The following is a 19,184-nucleotide window of genomic DNA, read 5'->3' on the forward strand; positions in this document are numbered from 1 at the left end:
GGTGACTGGTAATGCCAAAGGGTCATGCTGCCATCCAGAGGGACCTTGACAGGCTGAAGAAGTGGGCTGACAGAAACCTCATGAAGTTCAAAAAGTGCAAAGTCCTGCACCTGGGGAGGAACAATGCCAGGCACCAGTACATGCTGGGAGCCACCAAGCTGGAAAGCAGCTTTGCAGAAAAGGACCTGGGGATCCTGGTGGACACCAAGCTTAACATGAGCCAGCAATGTGCCTTTGCAGCAAAGAGGTCTAGTAGTATCTTGGACTGCATTAGGAGGAGTGTTGCCAGCAGGATGAGGCAGGTGATCCTTCCCTTCCACTGAGTACTGGTGAGGCCGCACCTGGACTCCAGGTTCCCAGTTCTGAACTTCCCACTACACGAGAGACAGGGTCATACTAGAGAGAGTCCAGTGAAACCACAAAGATGATGAAAGATGAGAATCTTTCCTATGAGAAGAGGCCGAGAGAGCTGGAACTGGTTAGTCTAGAGAAGCGAAGGCTCAGAGTGGGCATTTTATCAATGTGTACAGGTACCTGAAGGGAGAGTATAAAGAAGACTGAGCCAGGCTCTTTCCAGTGCTGCCTGGTGACAGGACTAGAGACAGTGGGCACCCAATGAAACGCAGGAGTTTCCCACTGAACATCAGAAAACACTTCTTTATTGTGAAGGTGATCAAACAGTGACACAAGTTGCCCCAAGAGACTGTGGAGTCTCTGTCCTTGGAGATATTCAAAAGCGAACTGGACATGGTCCTGAGCAACTGGCTTCAAGTGCCCCTGCACGAGCAGGGAGCTTGGACCAGGTGAATTCCAGAGGTCCTTTTCAACCTTATGTGATTCTGTACTTTACATACACAAAACCAGCAAAAAGTAAGAATGCTGTATTAAAAATAAATATTATTTAAAATGCGTAGGTAGGCTTTGCTATTATTATTAATTGCTAGTATTTGATAGCTCGTTACCTTTTCTCTTTCCTGTCCATGGCCCTGTTCAGATTTTTTTACCTTTTACTGTATGCATATATGCTTTTTAATATACATAACAATTTTATGTTGTAATAATATACAATAAATCTATAACAGTATACAAGTAGAAATTAGTGAGTAATTTTGTGTAAAAGTATTTAAATATATGTAACTTAATATATCTATAACATAATATAATTCCATATGCAGTATATGTAGATATACATTATACATACTTTATATATAAATTCCACATTTGCAGGTGACTTCAGTCCTATTAGACTGAGATCTTAAACTCCCTCTTAATGTGCTACAAGTATGAAAGTAAATATTTTTGTTTACATTGTAGATTTCTGCAAGTGCTTCCAGCTTCTGTGGAGGATGAGAAGCTTTTAGTAGATGTCTTAAGATTTTTAAACAGGTTGCTTAGAGAGCAGAGATCAAGTTCAGAGTCAGACCATCTGAAGTGGATCCTGAAATCATTGCTTAAAAATGTAAGAATATACCTAAGAAGTTAGCTGTAGATTGTAAGAAGTTATGTAATTATGAACTGGTTGGGTGGCTTGTTTCTGGTGAGTTCCTCAAGGAAAAAGACTTCCCTCAACAAAAGCAAGAAATAGCAGATCTTGTGGTATTAGTGTCTGCTACGTTGTGGTTAGTGCTACAGTTTTAGTGTTTGGGGAAGTTAGCTTTGAACAAGAGCAAATTTCTACTTTCCACTGAGAGATCCGTTCTATCCAGTAATGTTCATTTAAGATGTGTAAAATCGAAGAGTATAAAAACAAATAAGAAATGAACATCATAAAGCAGTATAAAACAACTTTCATTGTATTTGTCAAAATATAATAATTTGATCTTGCTGTATAAAAACAGTAGTTAAATTGCAAAGATAAAAGTAATGGCTGCAGTGTTAGAGGTTTGCAAAGTTCTGTTCTTCACAAAGTGAGGGTGTACTGCTTGTGTGCAAGATCATTCCTGGTCTTCCAAGGGATATCCTTTGTTAAGTACAATATGTGTGCACTATTTTCCCATTTTAAAATACCATCTCAACATTTAGAGGAAAAAACTGCTAGTAGACTTCATTTCAGTTGCTTACAGAATTCAGGTACTTAAATTTATACGGGTAGATGGGAATCCTGCAAAATTTTATAAGTATGGCCCATTCAATATATTAATAGAAAATCTTTATATCAAATGATTTTAAGTCTTTCAAGCAAATGAGGCATACAAGATACATCTTGAACTAATATTTCTACTATGTGTTTTCCTTTTTTTTGTGATCTATGTTTTTATTGCTGTATATAACTTGGACTTTTCTTTCATGCTTCGAAATACACTATATCATGGCTTAATGCCAGGAGATTTTAAAGGCCTTAATAGTAGATTCTTTTATGACGTTTAGTAGATTCAAGTAATTGGTACTTTCTTAGTAAAATGATCATGGAGTTTGCAATTTATAAAGTGTGCGATTTGCAAGCTCTCAACAGAAAAGTGGCTTTAGTGTGGGTATTAAAATAGGATTTAAATCAATGCGTTATGTGACTGTATTTTTATTCTTTTCTTTTAGAAGCCAAAATCCCTTTTAGACCTCCTGGTGCGACCGGAATCCCAAGTGCGTGATGAAATAGATGAAATACAGACTGCTGTCAGGCAGAAACTGGATAAAGAACTAATTCACCTTTTTAACACATTGTTGTTTTGTTCCATGTCAGTGACTGACAGGTACGGTGTAAATGGACTTGCCCATGTATTTCTGATGGGGTATCATAATACCTACTGCTGCTCTATCTCAGAATTTGGATAGAATTACTTCATGACTCAAACATTTTAAACTGTAAAAATGGAATATACTCCTCTTGAAGTGAAGATCAGATAGGCCTTTTCACAGTAAATTGAGAAATTAACTGGGAAACTTGGAAGAGTATGTACTCACTTTTTCAGCAAATGATAAACTGATTGCAGGCAAAAGATGGGCTGATTCTTTTTCACTGCTGGAAATTTGCACAAGCAAATGATAACTTGCTTGATTTTGTAGCATGTATTTATAGCAAAGTAAAACATTGAAATATTTGAAATATCAACTTTATTTTCATTGAGCTTCTTTTTAGCCTGATACAATATATCAGTGCACATTAGTGATAGCTTAGGACAGATACTTCCAGCATGAAGTTCCAACTTTTTTTCTGTTAATCAAGCAAACACATAAACGAATTTCTCTTAGTTTTTTTTTTCCTCTAAGTTTCTAATATAACATCTTCCCACACTAAATCTCTCTGTCCAAGTGTATTCTAAGAGGTACTAAAATTGCGGCTTAAGATAATATGTTTATTTAAGTACCACAACATAGCTGTTTGTAAAGGTACTTTCGAAATGTACATTTACTTGTTCAAATACATTCATATACTTCATATGCATTCAATACTTCAAATGCATTTACTTCTTCATTCTTCCCATGCAGTTATTCACTTTCTAAAAATTTTGACAGCTGGAAAAGGGAAGATTATAGAAATCCTTGCTAGTGATACGTCATGCTCTACTCTACTACTTTCTATCTATTTGAATTCTAGATTAATGGTATTTTGCAGGAAATATTTTTAAACTTGTCTCTTGAACCGGAACAAACACAAGTGTAGCTACTAAGCTTTGTAACTCTTCTTGTTATATTATCTATCATCTACAGCCTCTTGCTCTTTATTTAACATACTCCTTAGTAATTAGAGTTATATCTAATTTGTCTTATTTTGATTAAGCAGCCTTGTTATAATCAGATGCAATATTATGCTTTCAGAACCTGGGTGAAGCTAGAAATGTCAAATTTAATTCCATGTTATTCTCTGCACAAGGCAGTAGTAACTAATTGACATACTGAGACTCATAGACTAGTAGTAAGAAGAAAAAGGCATTAGCCTCTTGTAAAATGATTCATTACAGTACCTTCATGTTAACAGTTGATTTTTTTGTTTTTTTGTTTTTTTACGATTAAATCAGAGAGGGCTTGGAACTTGCTGGCTCTTTCAGAACTGAGCTGGCTCTGAAGCTGCTACAATGCTTAAGGCTAACAGATGCACCGCATTTTTATGGACTTCCTTCACTGGAGAGAACATTACGAGGAATGGTTCATGTTACTGCACTTCCAGACTGGAGTACCTACTCTGCTGAAGTTGAACCTGTCACAATTTGTAAGAAATATTTAACAGGTCTTCTTGAGGTAAGCAGCTTATGTAATAACTTAGCTTTTGGTTTGAATGCTTGTAAAAATACTGTGTAACTAATGACCCTATAATTTTTAGGATGTGCTGAGTGAATGTCATCACTTTTCTTTTAGTAAAAAGCTAACAAGAGGTAATTCAAGATGCTGCAGCTGTGGAAAGCCAAAATTTCATTCTTGTTTTTGGTGTTCTTATTTGTTTGCTAAGTCCATAGATGTGATAGGCAATTCAGTTTTCCTCCTAAAATTACATCTTTTGAAAACTTCAGTCTTCTTGAAACTGTAAGAAAAGCATAGATCTGGCTTTTCTTTTACAAGTCTTCAGTAAGGTAGATACATTTAGAAGTTTTTTTTTATTTTCAAATACTAAAATCTATTTGTTGAGGCTTGAAAAAGTCTTAAAGTAGTTTTAATTAATTTTTGATTTTGAATCATGTATATAATAATGCATATTATAATTATAATAAATTAATATCTATTATATATTAATATATTATACTATATATATAGTCTTTTAGAGGAAGGTCTTAACTTACTGAGATTTCTTGAGTAGAAATAAATATTTTAGAGCTATTTAATTAGATGAGTTCTGCAATTTGAAATCTAGACTAAAAATGGCACCAAGATAAGGAATGTTGTCATGTGAAAGATTATTACTGGACAAAATCATAATAAATGTTACAGAATGAAATTAACTGATAATACATAAGATCATTGTGCAAAAGAATTCTGCAGTTTTGTTTGGCCTAAATATGAAAGTAAATGTAGGTATCTTATTGGGAGGAGGGAAGAAAGTGGGTTTGAAGGGAATTCTTGTAGAGCAGGACACTGAAAGGAAAAAGAGCAACAAAAATGAAGAAGCTTAAATCACCATACTTTGGGGAGGAAAATACATCTAGAAGTGTAAGTCTTAGGATTAGGATTTTGAAAAGATATTTTTGGGCATGTTCTGTTGAAAATGGCATGCTCTTTATTTTGACATGTATGGTTAGGTATTTGGTCAGAGACAGTTTATTTTATGTTATGATCTAGTGACCTTTATTTCTGTTCATTAGAATTTGATCTAGAAAGCTGATATATTTAAACCAATTCAAATCACAATAAAATATATAAATGACCCCTTTTCTTGAACACAGAATTTTGAGAAGAAACTGTGTTTTTAATTCCAAACATAGCATAAAAAATAGGTACAATAAATGGAATATTTCCCTCAAAAACAAACTTTCAGGTTTCTATTCAATATTGTGCTTATTAAGCTCCACAGCATTCTTCATTTGAAGAAGCGAGTAAAAACCATTGAACTTCAGGGATTTAACCATATGGGAAGCTATCATGTGACTGAATGACTCGTAAATAAATTCTTAAAATTCACCTAAAAATCTGCCATCTTTTTGTGAGTTTAAATTATGATTTAGTAGTGTGTAGGACAGTTTGTACTCAGCCTTTATACTGCTTACAGTAAAGCTACCATAAACTTGTACCCCTACTCTTAGGTTATCTCATCGTTTTATGTTGAATGGGGAGGAAATGCTATGTCCTTCATGGGAAAAGGTGTTACGAAAAGCACAGTTCTTTGCTTACTTCACTTATCTCATGAAATGATGGCTCAAGCTAAGGATACGGTGAGTGCATTACAGTTGTCCTTAATCTTGTCATTTCTGAGGGCTATGTACAGTTATATTTGAACTCCTAAAGTTAAATAATGGATTTTCCTAAGTGATAGGGGAAGATGTCTTCTATTGCAATAGATAGTAAAAATGAAAAAAAAGAATATAAGATAATCTCGTTTGGTATATAATGTTAGGCAAATAGAATACGGTAGAGTGTAGTATACAAGAAAGCAGAAGATTCAGTTCTAACCTGAAATAATTCTGCAACAAATTCTGTGGATTTAGAAAGGCCTTCTATCAGAATAAGGTATAATTATTTTGTAAAAAATGAGAAATCAGGATTTTGTATAGGATGAATAAATTTAAGAATTTATTAACAGCATTATTTCTTCAGATAACACTGTAGATAACAGGCTTTCTAACATACGTTTATACATACATGTCTTTCACGTGTGTATATATGTAAACATGAAAGAATTAGTCTCACTTATAAAAAGAACTGTCATTACTTATAAGCAAAATTTTTATCTTTGTTTTGTGTCCGTGTGTGTATTTTGAGAACTAAATTTTTGAGAGTTAAGAAAAAATGGCCTTAATCCTCAAGCAGTTAAAGCAAATTCAACAGTTTAGTGTAATCATTCTGGAGAATTAGCATCCAGTCTTGTTAGTATCTGTGATAGCCACAAGTGACAACCTTTAAATATTATCAAGTACATATGTAACTAGAAATAGGGATATACCTGCTTCTCCAAATTTCAATTTCTTGATGTCAATTTCTTCAGTTCTATACTCCTTCTTCAATATACTAAGTGCTGACAACATTTAATAAAGTTACAGGGGGACTGTAATAAAGTTACAAGTATAAACTTTAATAAAGTTACAAGTATACTGCAGAAAGACTGCAACCTTCAAAGAAGTAGATTTGTAAATGCATGGATGAAGTAGTGGACTTTTTTTTTTATATATATATCAATCCCATGGAATGATATGTATAGTAGCATAATGATCGTGGCATTTTTTTGTGGCTATAAATCATAATCTGTGTGTACAACAGTGTTACTGTCTAGGCTGTACTAATAACTTATAATCTCAAAGAAACTGGAAATCCTGGCCCTTGTTTACTATCATGGGATTTAATATCAAATCTTATGGAAAGACAAATACAAAGTTAGCCTTCTTCCTCTGTTATACAAGAGGTACACTGGATAACTACAATTTAAAAAATTAAATAAATTAGTGCTGACTTAAAATACAGTCTATTGACTTCAAATTGGAACTAGTTAAAGTAAGTGGTTTTTTTTTTTTATTCATTAGCAGTATTATGAACCAGTATTGTTCTTCATTGTTAGAACCACCACCTTGTTAAGTCAGACATAAGATCCTTTAGCTCATACAGATGGACAGAATTAACTTACAGATGTTTGTAGGAAATAGAGCATATGCTTATGGTGCACTAGAATTGCAGTGTTTTGTTTGTTTGCTGTGATACAGTTTCATTGGTCTTGCTTTGCTGGCCTATGTTTTATATCTTATTTTGTATGTTAATGCTCTTTCTCCCCAAATTCAAATATTGTAAAATACTGTGCTTTTTTTAATAAATATTGTGTGTATTGAGAAGATCCATGCAAAATACGCTGCTCCAAATGAAACATCAGTCATCTATTGAGTAAAAATATACAGAACAGAAATGGTCAGAAGACACACACTAAAATTTTAGGTATCGGGATTCATTATGAAGTTAATGCATTGTTTGTACAGTGCCGTGGTTAAAGAGAGCACTTGGCAGGTGTGGTGTTTTTTTTTCTAAGCCTGACCTAAAGAAATTAATTTGCAAAGTCATGTATGATTTCATACAATTTGCAGCTAAGCAGTACATGGTAGTCTGCTTGATTTTATTTAATCACATGGTAAGTATGTGAAGAAAAATAATGAATTACGATCAAAGAAATAATTGCATGTTCTTATTTAGTATTTTTGTGCACATGTGTAATATGAGAGAGAAAGACAATGTTAGTAATAAGCAAAAAAAAAAAAGAGTAAATTTTGAATGGAAATAATTATCCTAGTATTTCAAGTAAAATATCTAATCTCTTTATCACTGCTGTCCAAGTTCTATGAAGAAGATGACACAAATTTAATTTTTTGCAGCAATTGAAGTCAACAGGTTAAATACTTGTTTATAGAGACAGAATCAAAGTCTTTTTCGTGGAATATCAATGTTGTGTGCATGTAAAGTGTTCTAGTATGTAATTGGTAGCTCAGGCTCTTTGTAGACTGACATGGCATTGAAAGAGTTGTAAAATAATTTATTGATGTATTTTCTGTTTTCTGATCAGGATTGGATATCTCTTTGGTCATTGCCTTATGATAACGGTGAAGAACAAGTTGCTTCTCAGCTAGGTCTGGCATGGCTTGTTCCTTTATGGGTAGATAGAGACCCTGAGGTTAGTTAATGCAGTGTTAAGTTGATATCTTATTGTGACCCTTAAGTATTTTCAAAATTTTTGTTTCATTAATTTATTTAATATTGGAAGTACTGTTTTGCATTATTTAAAATGGTTTTGACTATATCCTAAATAACAGTAACAATAAAGTTAGGGAGAATGTTTCTATATAAACAACATCTGAGAAATCCTTCCCTACATCTCTGTCTTCTATGCTTTCTTTAGTCACTCATGGTCATGATTTGTAGGCAGTTTTCATTGAGATTGCTGTTACTTAGCTGCAAAGCAGAAACATTTAAATGAGCTACAAATTTAAAGCAAATATATTTGATTCAAATCCGTTAAATTATATAGGTTTGCTGAAGTGAACTATTTTTAAGTGGTAAAATGTGAAGAATATTGAAGACTATCTTAGTACTTTTTAAGCATTCAAAAATCTATTTTATTAATTCTGTCATTTTTATGTACACATAGTTGTGATTATAAGGCCAGAGAAATATAGGAGAAGAGGCTGTTACTCTTTAAATGAATCCCTTAAGCTCCAGATTCAGTGGATACAACTTAATAATTAAAAAAATGTATTGCTAATTACTGTGAGAAATATCACTTTGTGTTGTGCTTGTATGTACTAGGTCAGATTTACAGCACTTGGAATAGGATCAGCTCTTACATCTCTTGAGATAGGATGTATCGCTTTAGCAGAAAGTTGCCAGAACATTTCAGGAGGACTGTGGGGAACAGTGATAAACATCCTTCTGGACCAATCTGAATGTAGCATGGTACGCAGGGAGGTAAGTTTCTTGTGTCCTGCTGTCTTAGATTGTCAAGGATTTTTCTTTGTTATTTTTTATTCTATATAGCTGTTCTCTGATACTGCACAGCACCTACTGCTTTGTAAGTTAAATACTACCCAATTAAAATAAATGTTTGGCTTCTTATTTAGAATTACTCAAGAAGCAACAATACTGATGACTAGTATAAAAGCAGAAATTATCTAAACAATACAAGTGAATGCATAAAAACTCCTGAGGTTACTCGGGCAGACAAATAGGTTGCTATAGCATAACAAATTAGCAGATTTTAATGGCAGTTTTGTTCCATTTATGAACACTTTGATATGAACCCATCACCTGACCTATAGTGAATAACTTTTCATTGCAGACATGAAGTAATTCAATTTGCCTAGGCACTAAGGTTTTTTTATGAATACTGGAAGTTTCTACTCTGGTAGAACAGCACATAGAACTGTATAATACTATATTTAAACTGTGTACACATTTTTTGCAACTTTCTATCATAGAATCATAGAATGGTTAGGGTTGGAAAGGACCTCAAAGATCATCTAGTTCCAACCCTCCTGCTAGGGGCAGGGACACATTCCACTCCACTATCAACTGTAGTTGTAGGGTTTTTCTTGTTTTCCAATGACTAAGAAATAACAACTGTGACAAATAGTGGGTTAGTTTCTTCCCAGCTCTGTTGCCCAAGGAATTGTATATTTCAAAGTAACATGTTGAATTTATTTGAGCAAAATTCTTTTGAGAATATATACATCATTGTTTTATTTAACTTCCAAATAATTTCAGTAGTATCGTAAGAGTCAGATTATTGACAAAAGATTGACAAAATATGAAAAAAGAAGTTTCAGTCCATCCACATATACATGTGATGTGTCTCTAATATAAATTAGAAAAAAACATATGCCATGTATTTAGAAAGGTAAATATTTGCAATGTATGTGTCTGCCCCAATGTGTCCTTCACATTGTCCCAATTATTTTATAATAATTAAAAGACAACACATGAAGACAATAGAGTGAAGGGTCATAAACAGTTACCCTGGCTTTCCTGCTCAGGGATTTTTTTCCAGTACTTCTTGTTAAGTAGTGCTCATTCAACAGGATTGACTGTACTGGAACAGTGATGAAAATATTTTATAAAAAAATAAATTTGTTTCCTAGTGATTTCTATTTCATTTCTTCCTCATCTTTTTTTCTTACCAGCCTTCTCTTGTGCTATGCCCTAATGACATCTATTGTAGGTGAAGTTTGAGAGGTTTTAGGTTATATCCTTTTAATTATCCTTTTTTTCCAACATGAACATGAAAATTCTTTGAGTTTCAACATATATTTAAAGCAATGGAATAATATCTAGACTGTGCTGTGCAATCTGATGTGGTTTTTTTGAACTGTGATGGCTAGATGGCAATATTGATGCTTTCATTTCTTTCAGGCTGCTTTTATTCTACAAAATCTCCTTGTGATTCCAATTCCTACAGAAGACGTAAAAGATTGTCTTTGGCAAGTGAGTGACTATTACATTTGATGAGAAAGGTCATAATGTCACAGAGAGACGTTATCTGATATAAAAACTTATGTCAGTATACATATAAAATATAAACTTAAAAAAATTCCATGTCTAATGTAACATTTTAGAAAGAGAAATATGTGAATAGACAAACTTCTTTCAAACTTCCAGCAAGCTCAAGAAAGGAACCAGTTAGTTTGTATATATGTTACATTTCATGAATATAGTGTCTTTGGGCTTCTAGGAAACTTGCTTACTTACATAATATCATTAATGTTTGAGGATAGAAATTCGTCATTAATTTTATCCATGCTTAGAATGCAATATGATTTGAAGAGTATGAGGAAGAGGAAATTCTGAGATGTGATGTTTATAAAATGTTTTGAAAGAAATATGTAAGTAATGAGAAACAACTCTTTCCAAAGAAAGATGAAGCGGCTTGTAACTTAAGAAAATTTAAATGTTTCTTAAAAACATAACCCCTTGTTCAAAGCAGGGTGAACTAGAGCAGGTTGCTCGGGGCTGTGTGCAGTTGGATTTTGAGTGTCTCCAAGGATGGAGACTCCACAACCTCTCTTGGCAACCTCTTCTAATGTTTGACTACCCTCAGAGAGAAAAAGATTTTCTTAAATTTGAATAGAATTTCCAGTATTTCAATTTTTGCTCATTGCTTTTTGTCCTGTCACTGAATACCAATGAGAGGAATCTGTCTCCTTTTAGTTTCTCTCATCAGATATTTATACAAAGCGATAAGAACCCCTGGAGACTTTTCCAGTTCTGATTTTGAGTCAGTCATCTCATGTTACCTTCAGCAAGTCTGATTCATTTTACACGAAGATCTTTGGATCTTAATTCTCCATTTTTCAAGGTTTTTTTGGCCTTAATACCTGTTCTATCTTGCTCCTTCCAGTATGTGAGATCATATCTATATGAGAACAGTGTATGTTCTTTTTTGAAGACATTTGCAGATGCAACAAATCCTGTTTAATCTGTTCTTTTCCGCAAAAGATCAAGTTAGTGCTGGAAGACATTCCCCCTATTTTACTAGGATAAGTTACCTATGATTTGGCTGCACTCAAAATCAATTATGCTATTTCTTGCAGAGCTGCATTTTACAATATGTCTTTCCTTTACATCTGATCATAAAGGAAAATGTTCAAGTAATCTTACGAATCTGGCACTTGTTTCAGCCTTATTGCTTATTGCTTACTTTTTATCAATATAAATAGTAATTCTTTAAATTCATAATAGCAGGGGATATACAAGAGGCAGCCATTGTAGCTTGTCAATGTAAACTCTGTTAAAAGTTGCTTAGTCTTTTTTTAAACACTTCAACGACTGTGGTGAGGTGACAAAAATTGAATCCAGTTGCAGAATTCTGGATGAGTTCCAATGCGATTAATAGAAGCTTTGAGTCAATGTGATTCTTATTAAGAAGTGCAATTTAATGGAAATTGCTCATCACTTAATAAGTGTTCATGCTTGTTCAAACAACACTTTATGATAACTGATAGATTAAAACTGTTGAAAATACAAAAAAAAATTAAAATTGTAAGATACCACTAGGGTGAAATTCTATATTTTAGAGTTACTTTTTTTCCCCTTGCACTCAATAAGATGGTTTATCTGTTGACCTTAACGCAAGCAAGTTCAAAGGAGAGCTATTAAGTGGATCTGAGTGAACAGCAGGAATAATGTAACATAGCCAACGGAGAATATTATCATTTTATCCCTTAGGCAAACAAGGCTGGAAAAGGAAAGGCTGTTAATAGAGTTTGCAGACCACTATCTTCATGAGAATGTTTATAGTATTGCTGTTACCTAGTTGATCTGCTTTACAATAGTTCATTTTGCTCTATTACTTTATAGAGTGGCATAAGAATTTTTTTGACGTGAGTAAAGTCAACTTGTGTAAAGTATTCTAAGGCTGCAACATACTGTGTTACATGAACACATGTAACACTACTCAGAGAGTAGTGGTCAATGGCTCGATGTCCGAGTGGAGACTGGTCACGAGTGGCGTCCCTCAGGGGTCCGTGTTGGGCCCGGCCCTCTTCAACATCTTTGTTGATGACGTGGACAGTGGCATGGAGTGCACCCTCAGCAAGTTCGCCGATGACACCAAGCTGTGTGGTGCCGTCGACACGCTGGAAGGGAGGGATGCCATCCAGAGGGACCTCGACAGGCTGGAGAGGTGGGCCCGTGTCAGCCTCATGAAGTTCAACCAGGCCAAATGCAAGGTCCTACATCTGGGTCATGGCAATCCCAGGCACAAATACAGACTGGGTGGTGAATGGATTGAGAGCAGCCCTGAGGAGAAGGACTTGGGAGTACTGGTGGACGAGAAGCTCAATATGAGCCGGCTATGTGCTCTTGCGGCCCAGAAAGCCAACCGCATCCTGGGCTGCATCAAGAGGAGCGTGGCCAGCAGGTCGAGAGAGGTGATTCTCCCCCTCTACTCTGCCCTCGTGAGACCTCACCTGGAGTACTGCGTCCAGTTCTGGAGCCCCCAACATAAGAAGGACATGGACCAGTTGGAGAGGGTCCAGAGGAGGGCCACGAAGATGATAAGAGGGCTGGAGCACCTTTCCTATGAGGACAGGCTGAAAGAGTTGGGGCTGTTCAGCCTGGAGAAGAGGAGGCTCCGGGGTGACCTTATAGCGGTCTTCCAGTACCTCAAGGGGGCCTACAAGAAAGATGGGGAGAGGCTGTTCAGGAGGGCCAGTTGTGATAGGACAAGGGGTAATGGTTTTAAAATAGAGGGAGGTAGATTCAGATTGGATATTAGGAAAAAAATTTTTTGCCATGAGAGTTGTAGAACACTGGAACAGATTGCCCAGAGAGGTGGTGGATGCACCATCCCTGGAGACATTCAGGGCCAGGTTGGACGAGGCCCTGAGCAACCTGATCTAGTTGGAGATATCCCTGTTTGTTGCAGGGGGGTTGGACTAGATGACCTTTGAAGGTCCCTTCCAGCCCTAACCATTCTATGATTCTATGAAGATTGCTGAAGTCAGAGCACTTTATGAATGTAATCGATGAGTAACCCTTTCAGGGCCCCCATTGTACAATAATCTTTATAAACTGGCAAAGGCAGTCCTGGATAGTAAAATTTTGACTAAGTTTAAGAAAATTTCCAAAGCATGCAGTCTGACAGTGTACGAGTACGTTTTTATAATGCATTGTAAACAGTTTACATGAAATACTACAATCTTCTTCAAACTGTTTGTCATATCCATTTCTCCACTGATTGTCATAAAAGGCAAATAGTGAAAATAGTTTGTTTATATATTACAGAAACCAAAAAGAATGAGTAGTAGCCATCCAAAACAGTGGTTTTAACTGACCCTGTAACTCAAAAGAGTTTTACTTCTTCTAGTTGTTCTGGGTTTTTTTTGTTTTGTTTTCTTGGAAAGTAAGCTTGTATTCAGTGTAAGTGGAGGTGTTGAGGGAGATCTAGAGCCTCCTGGGGACAAATAGTGCTTTTCAAATTACTTATTTGCAGTTGATCTACTTCTGCTTGGTCCTGACTGCCAAAGAAAGCTTCTAATTAGCACTGATGAATTTTCTTTCCATAATTTTAACTAGTTTCTTTCTGAAATACTGCAAGATGCCTCCTAAAACTGCCTTGCAGAATGTAATTGGTTTGAATTTTTATCAGTCTGGGTTCTTTTGCCAGTTAACACTTCTAATTTTTATGGTCACTCCAAAACAGGTTATGTTGTAGCTTAATAAAACTTCCTGTTTTCTTCTGTTATCATGGAAAACACTGGAGAAATACTGTAGCAAAGGCAGTCAAATCAAACTATGTATTTGAAATAAGACTATGAAGTCTTTCTTTTCAGGTGTAAATCCACTGCTCTAGAAAGTTTTCCCTGAAGTCAGTATTTAAAAAGAAATAACTGGAAACCATTCTTCAAAGATAACGTTGTTCTTTTTATGTCTTGTTTTCTAAATGCATCTTTTATCTTAGTAGATTGACATGGATAGATGTAGTGTAATGGCAGTATACTTCAGAACAGGATGACCTTTTCAGGATATTTACTCTTATCTTAGTGTGTGTGCTCTTTTTCTAAAGAAAACTTTTGCATTAGTAGATATCTGTAGGTAGAATTAAATGAGGAATTAAAATTGTGAAGTCTCCTGGTACATATACTGCCTTAAAACCACCCAGTTACAGCTTTCCATGGCTTTCAGCTTAGCTGTTAACAAATTTTTCAGAAGCTAAATAGCTACTTCCATTTTGCTAAATCATGACAGTTTTTGTAAAATATTTTGATTTAGCTCAGCCTTAAAATCTACATTTGATTTTTGGAATCTATTAGTTACAGCCTGTAAACCAGCTGTGTATACACACATATGAACAGTATTAGGCTTAATTCACGTTTTTTTTTGATAATTTATTTTATGTAAAAGATTCCTTTAATGAAATTATGCTTGTGAATTTCATGTCTTCAGGGTCCATGTGTGCATGATGAAGAATCTGGCCTCTCTCAGACAGGAAAACCTGCACTTAAGGCACTTTTGTATCACTGCCAATTCTATGAACATGTGAATCAGATGGTGCAGCACTGTTACCTAGGATGTTACATGTTTGATTTGAATTCTTACAAGGAAGAGAACCTCATCATAGAAAAAGCTGGTATAACTGGTAAGTGATGTTAATGTAATCTTGTAGTATTTTAAACCTACTTAAATAACTTCTAGTTTTGAGTAACTTACCTCAAAATAATTCTTACTAAAATACTAATATATAAACGAGGAACTTAAATGTGTTGTTAAGTCAAAATAACTGCTCTGAGGATTTAAGAGGTAGGTAAGTCACTAGTTTAACATGTCTCAGAAAAAGCCCTGAGCTCTTACATCTTTAAAAAGTTGCAGAATCAATTACATCTTTTCCATCTATAATACATATTCTTGTGAAATATTGGGGTAAAATATTTTTTACAGTTGTGACTTTGACAGACCAGTACAATGAAAGTTCAGGAAAAATAAATATACAGACTGTTTCTAAGAGTCCTACTTCTGTTTTTTGATGTGTTCAACTTCAAAGATAGATGAGTAGGAATGGGCTCTAATATGCTGAAGTTAGCTGCATTCTAAGACATTTAGATATCATTTAATTCATAGACTGATCAAATGTAATACTCAGATTGGATTGGTTTTTTTTAATTTTATTTAAGCCTGCATACCCTTGGAGTATTTCAGACCTAACTTTTGTATTGACTGATCATTTTCTGAATGATATTTCTAAGTCTTACTGTGATGCATTGTGGGAACTCACGTTCTTGTCCAACGGTGTATTATGATCTTAAGTTTGGAAAGCTAGGAAATTCTTTAGAGAACTCAATTAGTAAAAACTGTTCAAGGGAGGGAAAATTAGTAAGTTCATCCTTCTGAAATCTTTCTTTTTTGTGTGCCTAAGTTTCTGTATTTCGATCTCTAAGGAAGCATGAACAGAAGAGGAATGTTACTTCCCCTACCAAGTTTTGACTTTATGACAAACTGAACCAATAATATTTCTGTTCCTTAACTCACTGAGTTATCAGAAGTATGTCAGCAGTATACAAAATTCCAGCCATAAAAATCCTCAGTTTCTTCTGTGGCTGCTTTATATATCTGTAAGTGTAATTTCTTTCAATCCAACACATTTCACTCCTCCTACGGTCCTCTGATTTGTGCCTCTGGGTAGTTCTGTTAGCTGATGCAGTATCATATCTAAGAGCAACTCAAACTCCAGGATTGTAGAGCTTTTTAGTGAACAGTTAAAAAAAATGTTTTTCAAGGAGCTTTGAAATAAGGGGGAAGAATCATCTATGATATTTCAGGAACAAGAATCAAAATTTTTGTTTCTTTAAAAAAGAAAGGGAGGCCAGGACAATTTTTCTCCATCTCTATAGTATTTGAAAGGCTTTTAAGTCCTTCATTCATATGTTCACAATTGTGTTGCTTATCTATAATGACCTGTTTCTGCTTTTTAATAGGTCCATTGACATCTCTTAATAGAATATCTTGCTTGGGTTTATCTTCCTGAAACCATTATTACCCATTTTTTCCCAATGTTTTTACCTCACATTTTTCAGGAGTATAACAAAACTCATCTGAAAAGTTATGTTAAAAATAAAGTTAGTTAGCTCAGTTTAGTAATTAGCTGTGTGTAAGATTTCTACTTTTGTGGGTTTTGCACTCAGAATCCGTGTAATATAGTGCTTTATTCTTTGTTGTTTTCTTCTCTATATGAAAGCCTCAAAAACTATTATTGACATGTTTCCACTATAAAATTTTTGGCACTTTTTGTTCCGAAAGGATTTTTACAAAGTATTTCTGCCTTCATTATATTTATGAATATGGCTTCTCTTGAAACTGCTTCTCTCAAAATGCGAATATGAAGTTTTTTGAAGACAAGGACATCTGTTCATTAAGATTGTGCTGTGAGACCCTAGTATCCTCAATACTTTTGTACTATTACAAAATTTATTATTTAAATAAAACTAAATCTGAACTATTTCAAATGACCAGAGGCTATGCGACTGCAGTTTAAGCTATGTAGCTTTTTCCAGACTATTTTATGTTGCACTAAAAAAATGTATATTCCTGTTTTCTCAAGGGATTTTCTGGATAAAATTCATGGGTACAATGTGTAAAAATTTATATTCTGAAATCTTCAGAATGGTAACTGTGGTTGGCTACTTTTCTGTTTCACTGAAACAATCTTTTGAAAAGCTTATTATGCTTTCTGCTGCTCTTGGAGTAATGAAACGGAAAGCTTTTTTGTTAGATTTTGATTTTTATTCTTTTTCCTACAGATTTTGATGATTCTCTTAACCTTTGGAAGGCTCCATCCAGTCAAAGCCAATCTTCACATTCTCAGTCAACATCTGAAACTATGGTAACTTGCAGAGTGATCTATATATTTTAAATACAAAAGTGTTCATTAAATGCTTTGAAGAAATTTAGCACTCTTGCAAATGCTAAAAAAATCCCCAACAAAACACAAAACAGAAATTAAACTGAAAATTAAAAAGCTGTAACTAAATTGAAATTTACTCTGAAGTAGCTTTAATATGCTAAAGAAAATGTTTATGGTTATTTGCCCAAGCAAAAGTAAATACAATAGCTTACCTTGACTAGCTAAATGCATAAGGCAGTGCGGAATTCTGTAGCTTCTCAAAGCAAGACATACTCTCTAGAGATTATTCTGTAGTTGAGTTTATTGACAAAATGCAGTCATCTCCATCTATAGTTGTCACTTCTGCTGCTTTTATCCAAACTGTCCTTTCAGAGTGAACCTATATTTACACTACACAGCTACAGAACTGGATCAATCAAAACTACATAAATACATTGGCTTAAAATTATATACTCTGTGTCATAGGAGGGCCACAAAGATGATCCAGGGGCTGGAGCACCTCTGCTACAAGGACAGGTTGCAGGAGCTGGGATTGTTCAGCCTTGAAAACAGAAGACTTCGGAGGGACCTAATAGCTGCCTTCCAATACCTGAAGAGAACCAACAGGAAGGCTGGGGAGGGACTTTTTACAAGAGTGTCCACTGATAGGACAAGTGGAAATGGGTTTAAGTTGAAGGAGAATAGATTTCGATTATATCTTAGGAAGAAATTCTTCAGTACGAGGGTAGTAAGATTTTGGAATGAATTGCCCAGAGAAATTGTGGATGCCCCCTCCCTGGAAGTGTTCAAGGCCAGGTTGGACAGAGCCTTGAGTAGCCTGGTCTAGTTGAGAGGTGTCCCTGCCCATGACAGGGAGGTTGGATTAGATGATCTCTGAGGTCCCTTCCAGCCTATGACATTCTATGATTCTATGATAATAAACTCTGGATTCTGAAAATGCTTTTATTAAATATGAAAGTGGCATAAGTGTTTTTAAGACCCAAAATGGACATGAAAAATATAAGAAAGCGGGTGGCTGCTTGAAAAATTTATTTCTGGCTAGGGTGATTACTGCAATGAAAGTCTGTAAACATGTGCTGTCTTTTAAGATGGCAAGTGCAAAAGAAGAGAAATTGAAATATGTCTTCCAGTTCCAGAGTAGATTTGCATGATCAGATCAGGCTGTGGAGGAAGCTTTTATAGCATTCATTAGTTACCTGATAAAACCATATCTTTTCAAAGGCTGCACCATAACTCCAGGAAAACTCTGACATGTTGCACTAAAATCCATATTTAGAATTTTATATAATTTCTTCAAAAATGTTTGATTCATTAATAACTATCTAATGTAATATGGAAGCCATAATACCATAGCTGAGAAGTTTCTTTTCCATTAAATAGATGTGCTGATATGACAAAGACTGATTAAGCACAACAAGATTCGATCTTATTTTATTCACTAGAATTGTTATGCCCAGTTTTACGGTGGATCGTGATAAAGGACAACATAAAAAAGGCAGTATTGAAATTTTATCTCAAAATATTTCATGATTTTTCATTACTGTTTTGACTATTATAAATGTATTGCTATCTAGAACTGTTACTGTTATCTGGCATGTTTTTGATATTTGAGGAAAAAGTATACTCTAATCTTAAGCTAAAATTACTCATTGTCAGAAATGTTGTTTATAAACTTGATTTTAATTTGTCTAAACCAAAACAAAACCCCCCCAAAACCCATAGGTTCTAAGGGTTTAATTAA

General features: G+C 34.7%; 1 protein-coding gene across 1 annotated transcript in view; it reads left to right on the top strand.

The window, feature by feature from the left end:
* Nucleotides 1-19,184, top strand: part of RTTN (rotatin) — a 92,579-nt gene that overhangs the window by 39,097 nt on the left and 34,298 nt on the right. The window contains exons 26-34 of the mRNA XM_086608537.1: nucleotides 1,315-1,459; nucleotides 2,533-2,687; nucleotides 3,954-4,173; nucleotides 5,667-5,795; nucleotides 8,120-8,227; nucleotides 8,860-9,018; nucleotides 10,459-10,530; nucleotides 14,992-15,184; nucleotides 17,340-17,422. Of these exons, the coding sequence (XP_086464663.1) occupies nucleotides 1,315-1,459; nucleotides 2,533-2,687; nucleotides 3,954-4,173; nucleotides 5,667-5,795; nucleotides 8,120-8,227; nucleotides 8,860-9,018; nucleotides 10,459-10,530; nucleotides 14,992-15,184; nucleotides 17,340-17,422 (1,264 nt within the window). The remainder of the gene's footprint in view (nucleotides 1-1,314; nucleotides 1,460-2,532; nucleotides 2,688-3,953; nucleotides 4,174-5,666; nucleotides 5,796-8,119; nucleotides 8,228-8,859; nucleotides 9,019-10,458; nucleotides 10,531-14,991; nucleotides 15,185-17,339; nucleotides 17,423-19,184) is intronic.

The sequence above is a fragment of the Tauraco erythrolophus genome, chromosome 3, assembly GCF_009769465.1.
Source record: "Tauraco erythrolophus isolate bTauEry1 chromosome 3, bTauEry1.pri, whole genome shotgun sequence".
In the NCBI taxonomy this organism is placed as follows: Eukaryota; Metazoa; Chordata; class Aves; order Musophagiformes; family Musophagidae; genus Tauraco; species Tauraco erythrolophus.